This window comes from Pipra filicauda, unplaced genomic scaffold, assembly GCF_003945595.2.
Source record: "Pipra filicauda isolate LSUMZ 115617 unplaced genomic scaffold, ASM394559v2 scaffold465_size509821_pilon, whole genome shotgun sequence".
Lineage (NCBI taxonomy): Eukaryota > Metazoa > Chordata > Aves > Passeriformes > Pipridae > Pipra > Pipra filicauda.
The window spans coordinates 476,924-498,229 of record NW_024104604.1 but is presented as its reverse complement, the minus strand read 5'-3'; the positions used below and the strand labels follow the sequence as shown (position 1 = coordinate 498,229).

Here is a 21,306-nt window from a genome sequence, read left to right as displayed (position 1 = left end):
AAGATTTCTAAACTCTTTTTATGCCGACTAAGACAATTCTAACTGGGACTGTGATTACAAGTGGCATTTTCTCTGTGGTTAGCAAAGCAAGACTTAAGTGTTTGCAGTATAAGTATCCCAGTCTTTTCATTAAAACAGGAAGGCTTTCCTCTTGCAGTGGGATGAGTAGTTTCCAGCACAAGGCAAGCAGAGTTTCAGTTTACATGTATGCATAATAATGGCCTCAGAGAATACGTCTCAGAACTATGTTGCACAGCCACTCTGAAATGTTATTTTAGGTACTTTCAAATGAGATTTAAAATATTCTTTATTCTAGCTTAATTTCTAAACAAAAATGACACTTCAAATCGATGAATTTTCTTTTGAAATTACTAATATACTTAAAATAATTACACTGTTCTTTGGGTGGAAGGTCCTGTTACCACCAGAACATCAGAAAAAGAAACAGGAAACTTTTTGTAACTTGTTTTGATCACAGATCTACAGTATTGACCGTAACTTAATTTCCCCATCTTTTTTTTTTCCCTCTTTAGATATTCGGATACCATTAATGTGGAAAGGCTCTGATCACTTCAGCAATAAAGAAAGTATGTAAGATCATTATTAATTACTCTGATAAGCAATTGCTTATGCCTGTAAATTTGAACTGAATGGGGAAGTCCATACTCACTTCAACCCCTTCTTTGACCTTTCATTAGGTCCATATTTTGCTCTTTGTTGTGTAAATGCTCATAACTTGAAGTTGGTTGTAGCAAGTTGAGTTAGTTCAGTCCTGTGCTTCTCTATGTTTAAACTCTAGTCTCTGAAGAGACCAATTGCAGAGGAAGCAATAAAAAAATATTATTAAATGGTTAACTGAGAAACTTCTGATTAAACACATTGTTCTATGTCTTTTCTACACTTGTGAGAGTATAGTGCAGCCTGTTTCCAGTGAGAAATTTAAATGAAAGTTGTCTGTTGGTGTTGAGTGTATTAGCGGGTAGTCTTCAAGTACATTCATTTTGCTGTGTCATGGAGATTAACCCTAAATCTGTTCCAGCTGTCACCTGGCATTGATTTCACTTTGATTTTCAATAGGGTCAGAGGGGCAAAGCATCGCAAAATAGTCTAATCCTACATAGCACATTCATAAAATGATACAGACTTTGGATCAAATGTTAGGTCGGGTTTTTTTTGGTACAATTAGTTTTATTAAACAAAATTACATTTTTACTAACATTTTTGAAGTTGCTAGCACAAACTACACCTGATTACTCAACCAGTTTTTTTTCTTTATTCATAGGGGTAGGTATTTTTTCCCTCTGTGAATGTTGTTGTACCTATACAGCAGCTTTGATAGGTCAATTATCATAAAATCCTATGATGAAAATTTATGGTGAGAAGAACTTGAGGGCAATTCCTTAGAGGTGTGGATTACCATTTAGTATACTTTTGTTTACTGGAAGTGTTCAGCACTGTGTTGTGCAATAGGGCTAATAAAACCTTTCTTTGGCTCTCTCCAGAATCACAGCGCTATGCAGTTTTTTGTTTGTTCAGAATGGGAGCTGAGGTTTTTGATACTGAGGTGATCATTGTGGATAAAGCAATAACAGACATCTGTTTTGAAAATGTAACCATATTGTGAGTATAATTTACTTCTGTTGAATGAAGCACAAATATTGCTGTTTTCTTTTGAAAGTGCCTGTGAATAAGATTGGCTGAGGTCCACTAGGTTTTGCTGTGGGCCAAGGAATCGGTAGAGATTCTGTTCATTTTAGTGGGTGGTGCATCCCCACCTCTGGAAGGCTGGGTTTTGTGTACAGGATGATGCTGGTTCTAGATGTGCCACTCAATGTTTTCGTTCCTTCTCTTTATTTTCATTTTTGCCATGCTGAAGCCTTTTTCTTCGTATAAAGAGATAAACTTATATCTCAAGGACTGAATTAAATTGATGCTAAAACCTGAAAGCATTATGAAAGTATAGGCATTAACAATGCACCCAGTGTTTTAAGTGTTATTCTATACAGCAGGCTACAATCTCATTCCTCATGTAACACCTCATGTTCTGTCACACCTATCTGAGCATGTGCTTAACTCCCCTCCCCCCTTTATTTTTTATATCAACAATTTAGATTCAATCTCCTGAGGAAGACTGAACATGAAAGCCAGAACTACCACAAACTTTAAATCAAGATCCTGAGTTTAAATCAGATTTTAAACTCTCTTAAACATCTGTTCCAGTTAAGAGTGGGGACAAACATTTAAATCAACTTCTTCAAAGATATGAGACTTATCATTATGAGTTTCTGTGAAATACTGCAACAAAAGCAGAAAAGGCACTCTGACTTGCCTTGTATCCCCCAGGATAAAGAAAGACTTGTTATAAAAGCTTTTGGCATGCTTTTGTTATGGGCATCTGTGTCATGACATGATTTGTACTTGAAAGATGAGGCTGGGCTTCTGGTTTGATGACTAAGCTTGAGAACAAAAGAATCAGTAGAACTGAAAACAGCGAAAGGCTGTGGACAGGAGGATGCAGCAGTGGGTAGTTGCATTATGAACGACAGATTTCATTAGATCTAAGCAAGATAGGATCTTTTTCAGTAATGTGAAGGGTGTGGGGTGCAACTAAGATATCTTTAAAACAGTTCAATATGATTTAGGACCATAGATACGGATAGGTTTTCAATCATGGGATTTTTGTGTAACAGTAGAGGGCAGATTTAAGTGTGTTTGAATGTCTTGCCTGTGTATTTCCATAACATGGGCTGTTTTTTTCAGTTTTTAACCTAAACGTTGAATTTCCTGTTTGTAATTGTTTATGGTTCAATTATAACATTCATCTCATGACTTCAACACTAAGTTACTGCTGTGTACTCTAGTCCTTAATTCCATATTAATGTATGTCTGTGCCTGAATCTCATGGCATTCCTCCCCTTGATTGTAAATACGTTATTTAATACATAAAGTAGCAGCAGCATTCCTTGGCTGCATGCACAGTTTATTAACAAATGTTCTGAAATTTTCTCCTCCCCCCCCTTCAGCGATGAAGCAAGACCAGATTTCCAGGTGAAGGTTGAAGTGTATAGTTGCTGCACAGAGGAGTCTTTATGTATAACAAACACTCCTAAGAAACTAGCAAAGAAGCTTAAAACGTCCCTCAGCAAAGCTACAGGGAAGAAACTCAAAGCTGCCCTGGAAGAAGACAGCACTGAATCCCTTTTGCCTGCTGACCCAGTCATCCTGTAAGCCCTATATATTGATATTCTGGTTTTATACCTTTTAAAATAGAAATAAGCCAAATATATTGTAAATTTTTGGAAAACTGCCAAGAAACTGATTCTCTATGTATTTACCCAAGTGAAAAAAATTTACATTTTAAATAGGAAATGAGAAAGTAGGTGTGAATTCCAACCATGTCACTGAGCCTTGGGGCCTGGTTCTGGTCTTGAAACATGGGAGTAGGCTTTATCTTTCTGCTCTGCAGCTGGTAAATCCACTGTTCTTTGCAAACTCTATAATATTTTTGGTTTGATCTCTAGAAGAAGTCAAACTTGTACAGTCAGTCTGTCTGTGTCCCTCTGTCCATCCACCTTTCCTATTTACTCTCTCCCTCATTCTATTTTTGCACCTGGCCAGTTTTGCTCATACTTGACAGTTGACAGGTAGACGTGTCTAAAAGTTACAAGTTGTGTGAAATAAAAGGTGTGTATGTAGGCAGGAGAAACCACCCTTGTACCCTCTCCTCTAATTCCCCTTCCGGCTTGTCAGTAAAACTCTGGACTGCTGAAGGCACTTTACAGTTAGAAGCTGCTTAACAGGAGATTTCTTAATTGCCTTTAGCACAGAATGTTTTAGAATGACTTACTGGTTTTCAGTGTTCATAGATATAAGTGCTGTTCCCAATAATTTACCTGTTTCCTTTTAAAAACGATCTTTAGTCTTGCATACATTTTCTAATGAAATTAACTGCCTTCTAATATTTTCCAGCTACTTTAATTTCATTGAGATTTAAGAAGGCCAAATACCTAATTTGCAAATGCTAATAATACTGGTGGTTTTTTGGTGTTTGTTTTTTTTTTTTTTCTTTTTTAGAAAGCAATTTTTTCAAGGAATTACTTTTTTTGGCAGCTGAGAAGTAAAGAATCAATGCTTAATGCTTGCCAGGTGTTGAGTGTAGTCTTAGTCTAGCTTCATACATCTATTTCCTGTGATTTTTGAAAGGAAACATTCTGTCTTTGTCAAACTGATACTACTGTATACTGATATTACTGTTTGACTCAAAAATAGACATCCAAGAGATCTTATCCACCAGAGCAAAGGGAATTTTATCACTAACTTTCCAGTGGGTTCCACCTAATGACAAGGTATTTTTCAATCTGCATCATGTCAGGTGGCTGTGCTTTCCACCAGCTTCAGCTGGGCCATGACACGCTATCATTAGACACAGTTTGAATCAGATATAACCACTGGCTTATTTGCTTGAATATAGATTGCCTGTCTTTTAAGGAAGAGGCACCATCAGACAATTTAAACAGCTGCCTTCTCCCTTGGGTTTTGTTTTTGGTTTCTCAGTTGAATTTTCCTTTCTTCTACCTTGGAAGTTTGTTGTTTCTGCTGTGGATAATCGTCTCGTGGTGACTGTTACTTTCTTAACAGAGTTAAATGAACAGCGAAGTGTTTAATGATGGCTTTGCTGGGTGATTAAAAAAGTTCCTTGGAAAGAAATGGGTTATTATAGGCAGAAAATAAGTTGTCAATTTTTTTATAGGCTCCCCTTAGGATTTATATTAGTAAGACGTTGGTATGTAGGCCTTATAAAGGGGAAGAGATTGCAAGATTACAAGAGATCTTTCAAGTATTCCCAGAGAGTTTTACCAGTCCAGCAGGGGAAATTAAACCGCAACAAAAAGGTGAACTTTCTGTATTATGTGAACACCTTTTCTCTGTAGATTTCATTTGTACAAACCTTTTTCGTTTCAGAGCACACATGAGTGAAATTCTCCATTTTCCAAAAACTCTGTGATCCCTCTTTGTCCTTGGCTTAGAAATCTCTCTGGTTAGTGAGGAAACAGTCAGACTTGTAACTTCTTACAAAAGCTTAGTGAAAAAGTGCTTTGCATGGTTGCTTAGGTTGGTTAACTTGAGTTATATTATCTCTTAATTATCTCTCTTTTAATTTGGAGACAGTATTTTGCCTGCTTAATTTTTCTGTTGTATTTTAAACATTGTTTTTTTTCTTTTCACATTTGTCATAGAAGAAAAATCTTCAGTGCAGTTATACTATTGAATTTCAGAGTAACCACGTTGCTCTCTGGATAAATTATTGGAGAGTTTCCCAGAAGTGCATGTTTATTCACTTGCAGAACTGGCATCACAGGCACTTGCTGTTGGGTTTGATGTATTGTCCCCCACTGGGCTGAAGGCACAGCTCTGCTTCCATGTTCTATGTTTGAATTGGCAAATCCCTGGTGATATTTTGCAGGAAGTACATAGTCTAATCTAGTGGCCTCACTTTTATCGTTGGGTTCTCGTTAATACCTGAAGGTTGTATTTGGTTTTACTTTCTATTATTTAAGATATGACTGAAAAATGAGCATGTTGGATTTTTTTTTTCTTTGACTCCCTGATCTTCCACTTGATCAATTTGAGTGAGTGAACTAAGACTGGGATTTCTAACACTGGGTTTAATATTCAGGAACAGATTCTGAAATTGGAAATACATTGATTAACATGCATTTATAGAAAGGGTGGTATAGTTACACCTTCCCACACCAGTGTCTGTGTGGCAAATTCAGTGCCTGTGTCTCTTGATCAGTAAACAACGAGCCTTTGCCACAGGCATGTTGTGGAGATGAGCTGACTTTTTTTTTTTCCAAATGAAATTATTGCATGGAAAAATACTATAGATATGCAAAATACTGAATGAGATGCAGCAGGCAGATTATTCTTTGTTATACAAAGAAACTGCCATTTAAGGCAGTTAGCTAATTCTGTGAAACACAGAGGAAAAACATAGTCAACAATCCTGATTAGCCAGTTAAATTTGAAAAATACTTGTAGATAAAACTTTTCTAGATTATATTGCAGCTACCTGAAAGGAATGACTTGTATTTTAGAATGAAAATGTTACTGTGAAGCATATTTTAAAAGTGAAGTAGCTATTTATTTTGGCAAGGTTGTTGTTGTAATTAGTCATGCTTTAGAAAAAAAAGCAACTTTAAAATTAGCACAGCAGTTTTATCTGTGAGAAGAAACTGAACTTTTTGGTACGGTTTAGATAGAATGGTAATGCATTGCTCAGCTGCATGCCCAAACATAATCACTGGAGAATCTTTTGTTAGGGAACAGTCAAGCAGAGAATATATACAAATGCTGATGAGTTTTTGTTCAGATTGCCCTCTTGAAATGCTTCACAGCAGTGTTTTTTCACCCAGAATGTTATAACATATTTAATTTTCTCTTATTCCCTTGAGACAGATGTGTATCAGACCTCCCTGCTAACAAACTTGCTCCTTTTCCTCCTCCTCTTCCATTAGGGTTAGGGGTAGGCAGACATCTGCCTTGTTCATTGGCAGAGACAAAGATTTTAAAGCTGTATGTTCCCACTGTTCTGTTAGGAAAAACAAGATTTGAAAAATATTATGATAGAAAACTATTTTTTAGTGATTTGCTTCAGTAGTGTCTTCTGACCTTTTACACCACTAGGCTTTCTTATGCACTAATGAAGATATCGTAAGGATCTTGTGCTAGATCCTGTTAGGGAGAGTAGTTAGTGTTTTTTGAGGGGTTTGTTTTCCTATGAACTCTGTTCCAGCTGCCATTAGCCAGGTGAAATTCTTACTGCATTGTTGGGCTGTAAATCTGTTACTTGGTCTGATGAGTATTTTAGGGAAAAGGTGAAACATACCAAATTTATACCAGTTTATTCCAAGAATTCCATTCCACATGCACTGTGCTGGACTGTAAGAGTGATTCCTCCCCCCCCTCCCGCCAGGCAAAACACAAAACAAAGATAAAACATTCTGAAACCTGTAAACACAATAAGGGAAAAAATCCTTTATGCTACAAAACTGACTGTAGGATTTCTGCACAGATTTCTGCATGGGAAGAATCCATCTATTAGATACTATTAAAAATACATTTGTCAACAACTCTTTTATGAAGTGTAGTCTGCACAGGCAAAGTAAAAGAGCAGAGCAACATGGAGAAGCAGTTAATGCCTTTTAATTTTTAACCTGTATTTTCAGATAAACCGATTTCATCGGTTGTTCTATTAACTGTAGGAATTTTTGAACCTATTACCAAATCTAATTGCTTTAGACCTAGCAATAAGAGCTGAAAAACTATTAAAATTTAATTGATGCCTGCCTAGAGGAGGGAGATGCTTTGAGCATCCTCAGGGTGCAGAGGGTTTGGATGGCACAGCCTTTATCCCTGGGTTTGGCAGCTGCTGGCTCCCCAGGAAGCACGAGCCCAGCTCGGAGGCAGTGGCCTCAAGGGAATTCTCCTGGCCAGCAAGTCCCAGAGAGGAGACAATGGAAGGAGCCACTTGATGGGGCCTCTTGGCATGGGCCTGGAAGTTGTGGGGTGGAAGGGAACTGGAGGTACACACAGCATGGAGGCAGGAGATAAGGATATAGCAAGGAGATGAATGGATTATGGAACAGAATTTGTTCACAAGGAAAACCAGAGACATGGAGTTGTATGGAAAGAGGTTGGGGGGTGGCAATCTGTGGTCACTGAGAGGTGCTGCCTTGCACCTTGGAGTTGTCTTGTACCCAAATATGATATCTCAGACCTGTCTAGACTCCCTTTAATTACTACCTGAGCAACATGAAGCAGAAATGTCTTAAACGTGCCTTTTTGTTTACATTTAGTGAAGCAAAGTACAGTTTGCTGGCATATACCACTTTGGGGCTGGAGAGTGCCGAGGACAATTTCAGGACCCACAACCTTACCATTACAGGAAATGGTAAGTACATATGGTACCAATTTAAGGAAATAAAAAACCAGTAACATTTTGCATTAAGCTCTTGTAAACTAAGGAGCTTAAAGAGATTATTTTTCTTGATACTTAATATAGAACAACTTTAATAAAATACTTAACGGCTCTAAAACAGGCATCTGTACACAGCTGAATAAACTACAAGTTGAGTAAAATTTCAAGTCCAGATGACAATTCAATTCTTTTGGGAGTTTCTTCTGTCATTTGCATCTCAGTCTTACGTGAGTTGTAGCTATATACAAATTATTTCACCTTCCTCACAACCAAGGAAGGGTATCGGATTAAAGAACAGCTTTTTTTCCTCTGCAGTCAGAAGGAAAGAAGAAAAATATCTTCAGTTCAGCGAGGTTGGTTGAGGCCCAGATTTAACACAGGGCATAAGCTGTACTTAAGCTCTAGGGCAGCTCAAGTTGGGAGATGCTGCCACTACAGGGACTGTGATTATGGTGCAACTGATGGTGGTGTTTTAAGTTACAGTTTTTGGTACTTTGTCTGTTGTTTTCTGCAAGGATAGCCCCTCCCATAGTCCACCCTCTAACTGTTAGTTTAAGGCATGGGACTTTCACTGTTGTGTCGGGGAACTTTCTTTTACTTGGATAAACTTGACCTCAGAGGGAATTTCCTACTTTACATTTCAGTAATTCTGAATATGTACAGATTTGAAGATTTATGGGGCATTTGTTTCTTGAAAGGTTGGATGAATAATTCTGAGTATCTTTGATATTTGTAAGCATTTCTTCATTAGTACTTTAAACTCTCTCTTCTTCACGTTCCTTTTTCTGTCATTAATTTACTTAATTTAGTCTGGTGAGAAAGGATATACCTGGATATTTTGGTTCATTGCAAGCAGTTCTAAACCATGAACAGAGATAGAGTTACGTCAATGGAACATTGCATTACCTACTTCTAATTACAGAGAGAGAGCCTATGACTAGCAACGAGGAGGGATATTCCAATTCATTAGTAACTTCTTGGAATCCTAAATGGTCTTCTAGTGCTAAAGACAGAACTAGATACAAATTCTGAGCTGTAACAATCTGAAGCAAAGTGCTCAAGTGTAAATGTAGCTGTGGGCCACAATGGGACACGCTCTGGGATCCTCCTAGATGAGAGGGCCAGGGTATTTATCTTTCAAAATGTTTCTAGCTATGAAATGAGATTTAAAGCTATATTTTATGTAACAACGACTTGTTCTTGAAGAACGATATTTCCATTTTTACTTGAAGTTAGTTTGGAATTTTTTTTTTAATTAAAAAATCTTACTGAGGACTAAACATCAGTTTGAGTCATACTACAGGATGAAATCTTTTCCTTAAAATATGAGAAAATGCTTATTTAGATTCATAATCTCAATGTAAAAATGGAGGTAGCAAGCTAAACAATGTATTTAGGGCCAGTATTCAGAACTTAGTGTTTGCCTATCTTTTTCCTGTGTTTTTTTCCCCCAGAGGAATCCTCTTTTTGGCTCCCCCTGTATGGAAACATGTGTTGCCGTTTAGTTGCTCAGCCCTCCTGCATGGCCAGGGATATGATGGCAGGATTTCTAAATCAGCAGGTAAGAAGACCTTGCTTGTGTTTACATCCTCTTCTGTTAATAGCTGTCACTAAGAGTCAATTGCTAAAACATTTGCTTTTACCTAGAGTGGTTTATTGAGAACTGTTGTTTTTCACCCATTCTACCTAGAGCAAGAAAACTCTCACAGCTGCGTTCACAAACAGTACCTTCAGTGGCTAAGCATGGAGAAGTAAATGTTTCTTTGGTGTGCTTATCAATAAAATGATTTAGGCTGCTAGTCAAAGATCAAGTATAATTGTTGTTTCAGAATTGGTTTAGGCTGGTACTTGATGGCAGCAGTTCTAATAATCCTGCAGCTCTCATCCTTGTGCACACCTCTCTGCTGGCACAAGAGTTCATATCACAGCATGGTGAGTCGGGCTGGGGAACTGAGCCGTATTTAAACTCATCCCTTCAGAAATGATTCATGTGAACTCACTTTACTTCTCTATTTTGGTTCGTTGCACAACTAGGCATACGAGAAGGTGATAGCGGAGGGCCAGAGGGTCTGGGTCATTATCAGGAGTGCTGAATTACAGGCTTTAAGCTGGTTGTGAAACTGTAATGCATTTATGAAAGCTGTTCAGAAAATTCATTTGAGAAAGTGGAAATTCTGGACAAATGTCTTTGCTTAACATTTGTTGAATGTACTGTGTATTTCCAAAGTGAAGTACTCTTTTTATTTCTCTTATTGTGCAATTATTGTAGCTAATAAAGGTAGTTTCTTTCTTACAAGAGACACCAGATATAGATTTCATTCTGTGTGAACCAGCAGACTCTGTACTGTTAGTGTCACATGGCAATAAATCTCCAAAAACTGTAAAACACCAGGAGACATATAAAGTACTGCTAACATTTCAGAAATCAGTGACTGAAGTGTTCTGCAACAGAGAGTCTTTGTTTTAGGAATGAATTTGGTCTGGCTAACTTTTGATCATCAGGTCTGATATGTGTATACCTTGTAATATGGTCTTGTTTTATGTTTGTTTGGCAATTTCTGGCGACTTCTTCCCTTCAGCAAACAGTAGGAGGTCTAACGAGCTGGCGGAGGCTGTATTGTGTACTAAGAGGTGGCAAACTCTTTTGTTATTACTCACCAGAAGAAATTGAGGCCAAGCTGAAGCCAGCATTGACAGTTTCCATCAACAAGGTAAATTTGGTTGTATGGAGTTTTTGGTTTGGGGTTTTTTGGGGTTTTTTTTTGCTCGTTTGTTTTTTTTTGTTTGTTTGTTTGGTTTTTTTTGTTTTGTTTTTTTGTGTCTTCTTTTTTTTATTTTGGTGGAGGTTCTTTCTGGTTTAAGGTGTACATAGAGTCATTTGGGCTCTAAGCAGCTCGTATGCAGAATGCTTTATAGGTAGCACGTGGGTGGGATGTGCTTCAGTGAAATTTTCAGTCACTGAATTTTTTATCAGGGACATTACATTTCTTAGCTGTGGATGTAAGCTCCTTCCATTGCATTAGACTGGTTAGCAGAGGCAAAAAGGAGGATGTTTTTATTTAGGACAAGCAATAACTTCTTATATGACAGTTCCGTAAGACAGCCCTGCTTGCAGTCCCCTAGCAATGCTAGGGACTTTTGTCCTCAGCAAGTTGGAGTTTTAACAAAAGCTTTTTTGTTGTGGTTTGTTATTTGGCCACAGTCTTAATTAGAAGGAGAGCTGGAAAATTGTTCAAAATATTTTAGTGCCTTAAAATAAGCTGCTTTTCTTAATACTGGTTTTGTTCAGGGCACAATAACTTTGGAAGTTCTGTTCTTCAGGATGACATTACTGCTGTTTTTATATACCCTGATTGGAAAGGCTGAGTTTAAAACTTAAAAGTTAAAGTGTTAAAACATGAAGTTAAGTGTTATTTAGTATTTGGCTAAAGAAGCAGAAAGTATTTAATCTGAAATAATATTTAAATGTTCACTTTAGGAGTGTTATTGGAGGGACCTTCTAGAATGGTGAGCGTTAGAGGGAATAGATGCTCTCAAAAACTGGTTCTGGTGTAGTCATCAAGGGTTAATTTCCCATAAGGATGGGCAGAGGAATTTAATGTTGTTTGCAATCGACATAGCTGGGTTCATCTTACATAGCTAAACAGACACGTTTGGAAGCTGTGTTAAGCACAGGTCGATCTGGATTCCGCTGCCGTGCTGCTGCGAGCACCTGGTGCCAACGCTAATTCTAAGGGAAACATTCCTGCCGTCCAGTCGCTTGTTCAGCTGCTGTGCTGCTCCGTGCCAGGGCAGGCACTGGGGCAGCTGACTGATGAATTGGACAAGGGAACTGATGTGGGTTAAAGTTAGTTCATCTGGGGGGGCACGAGGAGAGGTGGCTTTGACTGTGGTTCCCTTTAATAAGTTCTCTTACCCAGTTCATTACATGGCTACACAAGTGCTGGTGTGGTACAGGGAAGGGGCTCAGCAGTGATTGGGAATATGTAGGGACACGGAGTAATAAAGGACTGCTTCTTACAACAGCAATATCAGCTTTTGGTGGCTTTAATGTTTCTGGAAAAGCCAGCTGCAATCTCACCCAGAGTGAGACTGGTATATAACCCAAATGTTTAAACAGCGTATAATAATGTGACTTGTTTGTGTTAGGACTTATTTTTTAACAAGCTAAGATTTAAATTTATTCCTTAAATGAAAATACCTTTTTTTTCTAGTGCTATATCTTTTAACAGAGCCATTTCTGCCAACTATTCATACATTTAGGTAAAATAAATATTTAGATCATGATATATATTTAAGTAGGTTACTTGCTTACCTCTTCAGTCACTTGCACTAGTCAGCCTCTGCCATAATTCTGTTTTCCAGCTCTTCACAATATCACTTAAGAAAAGGCAAACTTCTGTAAATTATAGAATGACTAAATCCATGTTCCAAATCGTGACAGTAATATTTTTTAAAATTATCTATCAGGCTGCTTCATATTTTTCCTTGGAGGTCTCTGTTTGAGTCTATATCCTAGTTTTGTTTTTCCTTACAAAATAACCATATCTGCTAAGATATTTCGCTCCTCCAAGTTACCAATACACTTAGAACCTAAAATCCATCTTAATAAGCCTTTCCTGAGAGACTGTCCTCTCGTTTGCAGAGTATCCTTAAAGCTAACATGCAGAAGGTACATAAATCATATATCTTATACCATTTTACAAGTGTCAGGCTGCTATTCACTGTCTGTGAATCTTTCTTCGATTTAAATTAAAACTAGAAAAAAAGAAATCACAGTTGAAAACATATTTGGATACTTTACTACCTAAACAGTTTCTCTTGAAAATAACTTAATGCCTGCAGATATTTTTTGATTCCTTTGTTATGAAATTTCTCTTATGGATTTAATGAAAGCAGACTAATCATAAGGGCTTGTCTGCTTCATGTTGTTATAGAAACAGCAATTTCGAAATGAAAGTTGAGATTGAACACCAATTCCAGACGTTCTAACTAAAATTTCTTCTGGTTGCATATGTGGCATTTTCACTTGTAATGTGAAGCTGATCCTTTACATGTAATTGAAAGATACTTTCTGAAAAGTAATGAAATCTGGATTTATGAGAAACTCTCTGGAAAATATTCACACTGATAGTCTTATTTCCCATTCCCTTTGAATGGAGACTTGAAGAAGCTATTAAAACCAGCAAAGTCATTACTTCAGCTTCAGATGACTTCACTGCTACTGCTGTTGAGCAAGAATGGTTCTGCAGTTCCTATTATGCAAGTGCTACTATTATTGTTCCAGCTAAATGTGATTATAACATATTATATTGCACAACTAAGTAGGAAAAGAGAAATTATATTTTCTGTAGCAAAGAAAATTTACTGGAATGCAGTTTGAAGAAATATTCCTTATGGGCCAGTTCCTGATTTTTTTTTCAAGTTTTCTTTAGTTTCTAATGAAAACTAAAGGACCTTGCCTATGCCTGATATCTTAGCAAATTGGTACATGTACCAGCAGTTCACATGGTTTCTCAGTGTTTGGAATACATAATCTATTGTGTTCTGTTCAGAAATTGTAATTTTCTTTTTGTGCCATGGATACCTGAAGCTTGAAGTATTCTGGGGTGTTGATTCAAGTTGCTGTAGTCCCATGATTTCCTTCCTGGTATATTTTGCTGGTGCAGTCTTAGTCCTGGTGCCATGCAGGCCCAGAGCTGTCTCCATGTCCGTGCTGGTGACTGAGGGGTTCATCGGCCAGTTGATAAACTGTGCAGCAGGAGGGAAAGGACAGAATCAAGCTGGCCTTGCCTTGAGTGACAGTTCCTGTTGGAACATCTGTTCTGGACTAGGTCAGGTAAAGAAATTCGCTGGAAAATGTGGCGATGGTTGCAGCAGCATAACTTGGAGGGAGCCATGCAGTGTTTCTAGGGAACCAGGGAGTTCATCCTTGGGCTGAAGCAGGGGAATATGTATATGAGTTCTTGGCCATATAAGCAACGTGAGCAATGTTCTCTGTATGTGTGGGGAACTCCAGCACAGGGAAACGAGATCAACCCTGAAAATATCAATATTCTTGATAGTAAGGACTTTGTCCCACTGCTTCATGTGAAAATATTTTGGAAAAGCACAGACTAGTTAGGTGCCTCCAAATGTCTGGTATCTTGTGTCCCATTGCTCAGTTTAGCCTTGCAGTTGCTTGAAAGAGATAGTGGATGTGGGCAGGGGAAGCAGAGAGAATACCCACATCCCACACGTGTGCTCAGATCGAGGAGTTTGGAAGCTGCTTTATGGCTCCCTGGTGCTCCACAGGACATTGCCATTGCCACAGGTCATGTATTGCCATCTCCTTCTCTGTGTTTTCAGCTGCTGTGGTGCTCCACAGATGGCTAAAATGGCACAGATATCCTAAGGTTGCTTTTCCACGTTATACTTAGATGTTGTACTTACCGTCCAGTGGCCATGAGGATGTTACATTAATACAAGTTCACAAAACAATGAAGGGAGAAAATATTACCTGATAGAGTGATTTTGGTCTTGTGCATTAATGTGTTTGAAGAACACAATTTTAAATTTAACAATAGTTCCCTACTTGCCCCAAACAAATGGAAATTATTAACATTACACCAGGAACCAATGTGTGCACAGGTTATATTGGGTTTCCATTGCTGTACTGTTATTTCTTGGTTGGTTTTTGGGGTTTTTTTTGATACTAAAAACATGAAGGAATTTTGTTAGATATTATTTGATTTGTTTTAATCTTAAAATAGATACATGGAACTGGGTCTTAGGTTATTCAATATTTTTCTCAAGAACTGTAATTTGTTTTGATGTCTTCAAATGGTCTTTATAACCAGTGCTTCTTACTGTGTCAGGACTGGCTTAGCAGGAAAGTGTTGCACCTCAGCAACCTCTCTCTTGTTTTTGTTTTCTTTTTAGCTTAAAATATGAGCTTTTCAGAGAGGTATTATCAGGCAAAGAGATTTTTTTATTTGGGGGGAAAAGTATAAAGGAAGGTTCTTATTTTACAAAAATCATATTATTTTCCCTTTAAGTCTTTCCCCATCTTCACAGGAATAATCATTTGCATATAGAACATAAAACTGGCTTCAGCTTTCCCAGAACAGTCGCTTGAGTTCAAGATTCAGCTGTTTTTCCTGTTCTGATGCACTGATTCTTCTGATCTTTACACTTACTATAGCAGAGTTGGTTCAGTTGTCTTATAAGACTGGGAGAGATTGATCATTATTAGCACATGGTAACTTAAAACACTTTTTGTTGTTGTTTAGGGGTGGGGTGGGTGTTTTTGTTTGTTTGTTTAATGGCTTTTTGTTTTTTTTTGTTATTAGGTGGAACTGGGCATGTAGTGTAATTCACCCAAGCTTGGTAAATTCATCAGCCCATTACTGTAATGGCATCTTGTATCACTGCTGAAATATCCAAGCATCAGATATAGATTGTTGCTTGAGGATTTATCTCCTCTGAATAATCCCACAGTTGTGGGATAAAACCTGCAGCAAACATCATTAAATAAACTTGTGTGTATGGTATGCTTGAAGTTCTTACCTGTCAAATGTTAATCTATTTGATTTCATTTTTTTGCTGGTATCTATGGTTACCTGAGTTAATGGGATATAGAGCACTTATGGATGAATTACTTCATCTCCTATTTTTAGACAGAAGAATTTAAATGAGCATATCCATCAGATATGCTACAAGCAGCTGTTGGTATTTCAAATGGTTACTTCAGTAATGCATTTAAAATCTGGGGAATGTTCTGTAGAATAATTTTTGTTTTTCTGAGTATCGGAACTAGGCTTATCCCCGTGGGATCCCATGCGTAAACTTAATTTCTGTAGGTATATGTTTAACATCTTTAGCAGATGTTTGACATCTGGTTGAGCTGTGTAAAACGGAACTGATTGTTCTGTTCCCACTGTATTTTGAGGAATGCCCCGAAGCCACCTTTTGGTCAAACTCCTCTGAAGAGCTGTGTTGTAATGGACCATTGCTCGTTCAGTCAGGTTGAACTGTATGTGCAAAGATATTCCCAGTTTTTCTGCTTTACTTTTGTAAGTAAAGTGGTGTTAGTTACTTTAATTTGCTCATCATGTTTGTGATGAGCAGCAATGTTGACCAGTTGCGTTCTGGAATTTTTTTAGTTGCATTTTGTATCAGACTTTTTCTTAAGTCTTTCAGCATTTTACACACAAAAAAATAAATCACTCAGGCGGGGATAAGTGCCTTTTTTTTTAATCGTAGTAATACCATAACAAAGAAACTAGATACTCTGAAAATACCACTGGATCTAGTCTGGATGGTAAAAATCAATTGAACTACATCCCTGAACAGAATGGAAAACCTTGGCTATAACAGTGTTGTGTAATCTGAGAGCCTTTCTAACTCTAGCTAAAGAAATTTATAGACTTGTCATATACTTCTTTATATGTATTTAATTCTTTCTATATAGCTCTCCCTAATTAAGGTAAAACTCAAATGTCCATTTTGAAATGGACTAGGTAAGTTTCTTTTTAAATTTCTGTCACTGTTTTTTTCAGCCCTGAATGTTCTGATTCACTAAGGTGAACATAAAATGGATAAAAGTTTAGAATTGGGTAAACAGTATCCCACAGAAATGCAGTAGGAGACCTGAGTAGTAGCTGTAACAACGTAGTTGTCCATCTGAATCATATGGAGAAAAGGAGCTGCTTGCTGTTATTTTAGATTATTTGCTAAACTGCTGTGGAGAAAAGGGAGCAGTGTGAGATGAGCAGGTGAAGGCAGAGGGAGGGGAAACACAGAACGTACATCCTGTAATTCAGAACTAAACTGCAATAATTGCACTCCATTACATTACTATTCACATATTTTGTGCCATTTGAATAGTTTTATGAGAAAACATTTTTATCATCAGTTCCTAACATTAGTTCATTTTTTTTTAATTGGCAATTAATCTGGATTAGATACAAAGCCAAATGATACCTTCCTTACACTGTCATTGGCCATAAGGTGATGCTAGCGTGGAGCTGAAGCAATAACTCATTACCACAGTTTGTCTTTCCTAGGAAACCAGAATTCGAGTCGTGGATAAGGACTCCAGGAGGAGAACTAATAACTTCTCTGTTATCAACCCCGTGTCTGGAGAGGCTGTGACGCAACGCTTTGCTGCTGACAGTAGGGATGAACTTCACAAGTGGATGGAGGCTTTCTGGCAGCACTTTTATGATCTGAGTAAGTAAGCAGGCAGTGCTGGCAGCGTGCCCTCCAAGTGGGGCGTTATGTAACATCAAAGGGATCTTTGAGCAGTTGGAATTGGAATTGCCTCATAAGCCTTTGTTTGCAACGATGAGAAGAAAAATGTTCTCTGGGATAATATTGGGTGGTGGTCTAAGCCGCTGGAAGGCAAATATTTGACTAAACCAAAGTCCGTGTGTTCAATCTGGTTTTTTTGCAGGAAACCAGAGGCAGAATGGGCTCATCAATCTCAAAAGGACTTGGTCTCTTTTGGAAGTTTTCTAAATAATTCTTTTTTAAGGACCGCTAAATTCTCACCATCTCCTTCCTTCACTGTGGTGGGAGGAGTCCACTTCTGCCTGGGCATCCTACCAGTGGTGTGTTGGTTTTGTGAGATTCTGCAAGCATGAAACCTTAGTATGGAAGCCTTAGTGGGAAGTGGTGAGGATGCTGGAATCATCTAGGTTGTGGATTCAGCCAGCTCTTTCAAGTAGGCGTGTGTCCAGGGGATTTCCTTGCTCAGCAGTGTTATGGATGAATTAAATTGCAATTTGTTATAATAGGGATTACTTGATTCTGTTGGTTCTCCCTGAAACAACATCTCAGCCTTGGCCATATTGATCACCATAACTGGTCTACTCTGGCCTCAAATTCGGAGGCCTGGAGACACACCATCTATAACGCAGCTGTCTCCTTTGAGAACGCCCGCAGGATCACCCTCGAGGAGAAAAGGCAACACAGAAAGAACTGTGTATTGCAGAATACACCATCTAAGGAGTATTTCTGCTGTGCCTTTTGCAATCGGATATGTCTGTCACGTATTGGCCTCATAAGTCACCAACGTGCCTGTAACAAATGTGGATAGAGCCTTCCCAAATCTTCGTTCGCGAAGCCCAGCCATGAGATGAGATGAGATGATTCTGTGGGTAATTCAAAGGTTTCAGTACCCCTTGTCACACAGGAATATGCTCACCAAGCCACACTCCAGTCCAGTCATGCAAATACAGGCTGCTTACTTGAATCTGGCAAAAGCTGTACCTGAGGCTTTGTAACAGATTTTAAATTGTTACCCTGATGCTTTGGCAAACCTCTGGAACAACACTGATCTTACATGAGAGAAGAAACTAATTTATTGGTGTGAAACAGTGAAACGTTATTAAAATAGTATAGTGTGTTGCTTGTTTAACACCAAATATTCATTGTAAAAACTACACAGATTCATTTGCCTGTGTCTTTTTCCTCTGCTTTAGTAGTTTGACCCATAGAGTTATTGAAAGTAGAGACTGTCAGCTGTTGTGCTGCCATTGACAAGGTAGAGTAGATTCCTGATAGTCATTTTTATCAGGCCAGAAAACAGAACCAGGTCAATTAATGAAATACCAGTCTTTAGTCTGAGACAACACCAATAAAATAAGTGAGTTGAGATTGTGGAAACTCGGTATTGTAGTTGTAGTTCTAGTTATTTCTAACTCTGATTTACAATGAGAAAGGGAACTATCAATTAGAGAAACACACCAAGCAAAAACTAGGGCATCCTCTTTAAATTATCTGTAGAGTGGGGTAAAAGAACTACTTCTTATTCATTATAGATAGAATACCCATGGATTTTTTGAGACATTTTCCTTAGATTCCGAAAAAATGGGTCACTTGGCATTTAAATGCCTTTTTTCTTCCCTGGTTCTAAAATTCTCTTAAAATTAATGTGCTCAGAAAACTTGGAATGATTGGTATGAACAAAGTAATTTTACTGTGTCTTGTTTTCCTTAAGGTCAAAATCTATTAATAGAAAAAGAGGTTTCCTTGTCTGCTAATGGATAAAAGGCAAGTTATCCTCTATTAAAGACAGAATGTTCCTTTGCCATAACGTTGTTACACAGCTGTATAACATCCAGCTTGCAGGATATTTGATATTGTCCCTCATAACTTCATGAAGTTTCCTGAACCTTAAATATTTTTTTGGTGGTTTGTTTTTTTTTTTTCTGATGGATTCATACTTTGTTTGGAGTTTTACAGGCAAATTATGACCATTCCCTTCATAGTGTAACAATAGTGCTGGGATGCTTAAGTTACAGTAACTCATGATCTTTGTGCTAAGAGAATGAGTACAGAGGTGAAAATACAAATGCATCCTGAGCGTTCCTGCTAAACAGAAATAAGTGCTCACTGTTTAGTATTGCTTTGGAGATAGTTTCCTAACACAATCTAATAACTTCCATTTTTTTTCCAGGCTGAAGTGTTTAAGTTCCAGTCATTGTTCTCTTTTCTCTCTCAGGCCAGTGGAAACATTGTTGTGAGGAACTTATGAAAATTGAGATTATGTCACCACGGAAACCACCTTTGTTCTTGACAAAGGAAGCGACCTCCGTCTACCATGATATGAGTAAGTGGGATTTGCCTTTTCATGTTGCAGGGTAACAGAAACAACATTCTCTGTGTTCAAATGGCTTCTGGTGTTGATGTTGAAATACTGAGTTTTTCAAGGACAATTCAGACAATGAAAGAGCACATAATTGCATACCAAGGAGTTCATATTAAATCTGAATTTGTAATCGCACAAATAATGAATACATTTTTATACCTTGAGCTAAAAATTCTGCAATCTGAACTGTAACTAGAGAGCCCTGAACACACTCAAAAAAGCTGTCACTAGAAATAAACATTCATGGTAAGAGTAGTACAAAGCTCAGGAAATGTAAAGGTAAAATAGTCCAACCTGCAAACCAATTGCATGAAATTAATCTGCTGATATTAAAGCTATTTAAAGGCTTACCTAGCATAACTTACCTAATTATTTGGTCTTTGATACTGAAAAATATGCTAGAAAAACCTAGCTAGAGTGTATTCGAGACTTGTATTTTCACAGAGCAAAATGGTATGCAGCAGGATTATTTTAATAGTTTCATTACAGAAATAATATTTACAGACTAGAAAAAGTAGGTCACTTTGTTTTAATGGATCCAATGCAGTATTGACTGAGAAACCCTGTACAACTGTAAATGCCTGACTGCTTCCTGCTTGGGATGGGAACTGTGAAGATGCTCAAAATGCTGTGTGGGTCATTGAGTTACTGTGCATCAGAGCACTGAACAGTCAAAAGAGTCTTATCTAAGCTATGAATGCAGGGCAGAAATGCAGTAAATGAACCACATGAAAGTTTTACAAAGGTACCATGGTAGCATAATCCCACTGATAGACCAGTACATCAGTGAGGAGCAGAACACAAACTCTGCTTCACTCTTAATACCCCATTTTCTTTCCTGTTTATTTATAGTATTTGTAGTCCCCCGTACTTGGCACTGGTGAGGTCATGCCTCAAATCTTGTGTTCAGTTTTGGGCCCCTCACTACAAGAAAGACTAACAGGGCTGGAACATGTACAGAGAAGGGCAACAGGGCTGGGGAAGGGTCTGGAGCACAAGTCTGATGAGGAGCAGCTGAGGGAGCTGAGGGTGTTTAACCTGGAGAAAAGGAGGTTCAGGAGAGACCTTATTGCTCTCTAGCACTACATGAAAGGAGGTTGTAGCCAAGTGATTCTATAAGTAAAACACTGTGTTAAAAATGTGTTGAAAATCATTAATGTGTGGCCTGCAACAGAGATGGTACTACTGCTGTTTGAGGCTGGTATTACTTCAGTATACATAGAAAACTCAGAAAGAGGAATAAGAAATGGAGCAAGGCAGTCTTAAACCACATAGAAAAAAATGATATATGTAAAGATGTCCCATTTTCAGCAGGCTAGCAACACAAGAATATTTAGTCATAAACTTTTTCATGAGCCTCCTGTGAAACGAAATTTTCAAAGTACTATACAACAAAATGTGTTTAATGTCTGATATGTACAGGTTTCCCAGTACATTATTTTTTCTACTTTTACTTGGAAAGAAATATCAGTGCCCACCCTGTTGCCTAAATGCCACTTGTCACAGAAACAGTTCCCTCCTGTCACCTCAGTTCTCTCTGTGAAAGCATATGTCGTCTTTTCATCCATTAATACTCCTAAAAATAGTCCAGACTTCATGAGACATAATTAATACAGTTTTGTGTTCTAAGTACTAATAACAAAATAGGTAGCAGTAAAATCATTGGTAGTGCTTTAATCTGAGTAAATTG

The 21,306-nt window shown here is 37.8% G+C and overlaps 1 protein-coding gene across 2 annotated transcripts in view; it reads left to right on the top strand.

Annotated features, from left to right (window-relative positions):
* RTKN2 (rhotekin 2) overlaps positions 1 to 21,306 on the top strand; it is a 35,039-nt gene that overhangs the window by 8,261 nt on the left and 5,472 nt on the right. The window contains exons 4-11 of one of the 2 annotated variants that reach the window (XM_027714419.2): positions 534 to 587; positions 1,503 to 1,620; positions 3,024 to 3,224; positions 7,860 to 7,954; positions 9,436 to 9,542; positions 10,561 to 10,692; positions 17,029 to 17,194; positions 19,470 to 19,577. In XM_027714419.2, the coding sequence (XP_027570220.2) occupies positions 534 to 587; positions 1,503 to 1,620; positions 3,024 to 3,224; positions 7,860 to 7,954; positions 9,436 to 9,542; positions 10,561 to 10,692; positions 17,029 to 17,194; positions 19,470 to 19,577 (981 nt within the window). The remainder of the gene's footprint in view (positions 1 to 533; positions 588 to 1,502; positions 1,621 to 3,023; positions 3,225 to 7,859; positions 7,955 to 9,435; positions 9,543 to 10,560; positions 10,693 to 17,028; positions 17,195 to 19,469; positions 19,578 to 21,306) is intronic. The other variant, XM_039386121.1, reaches the window with a different exon arrangement.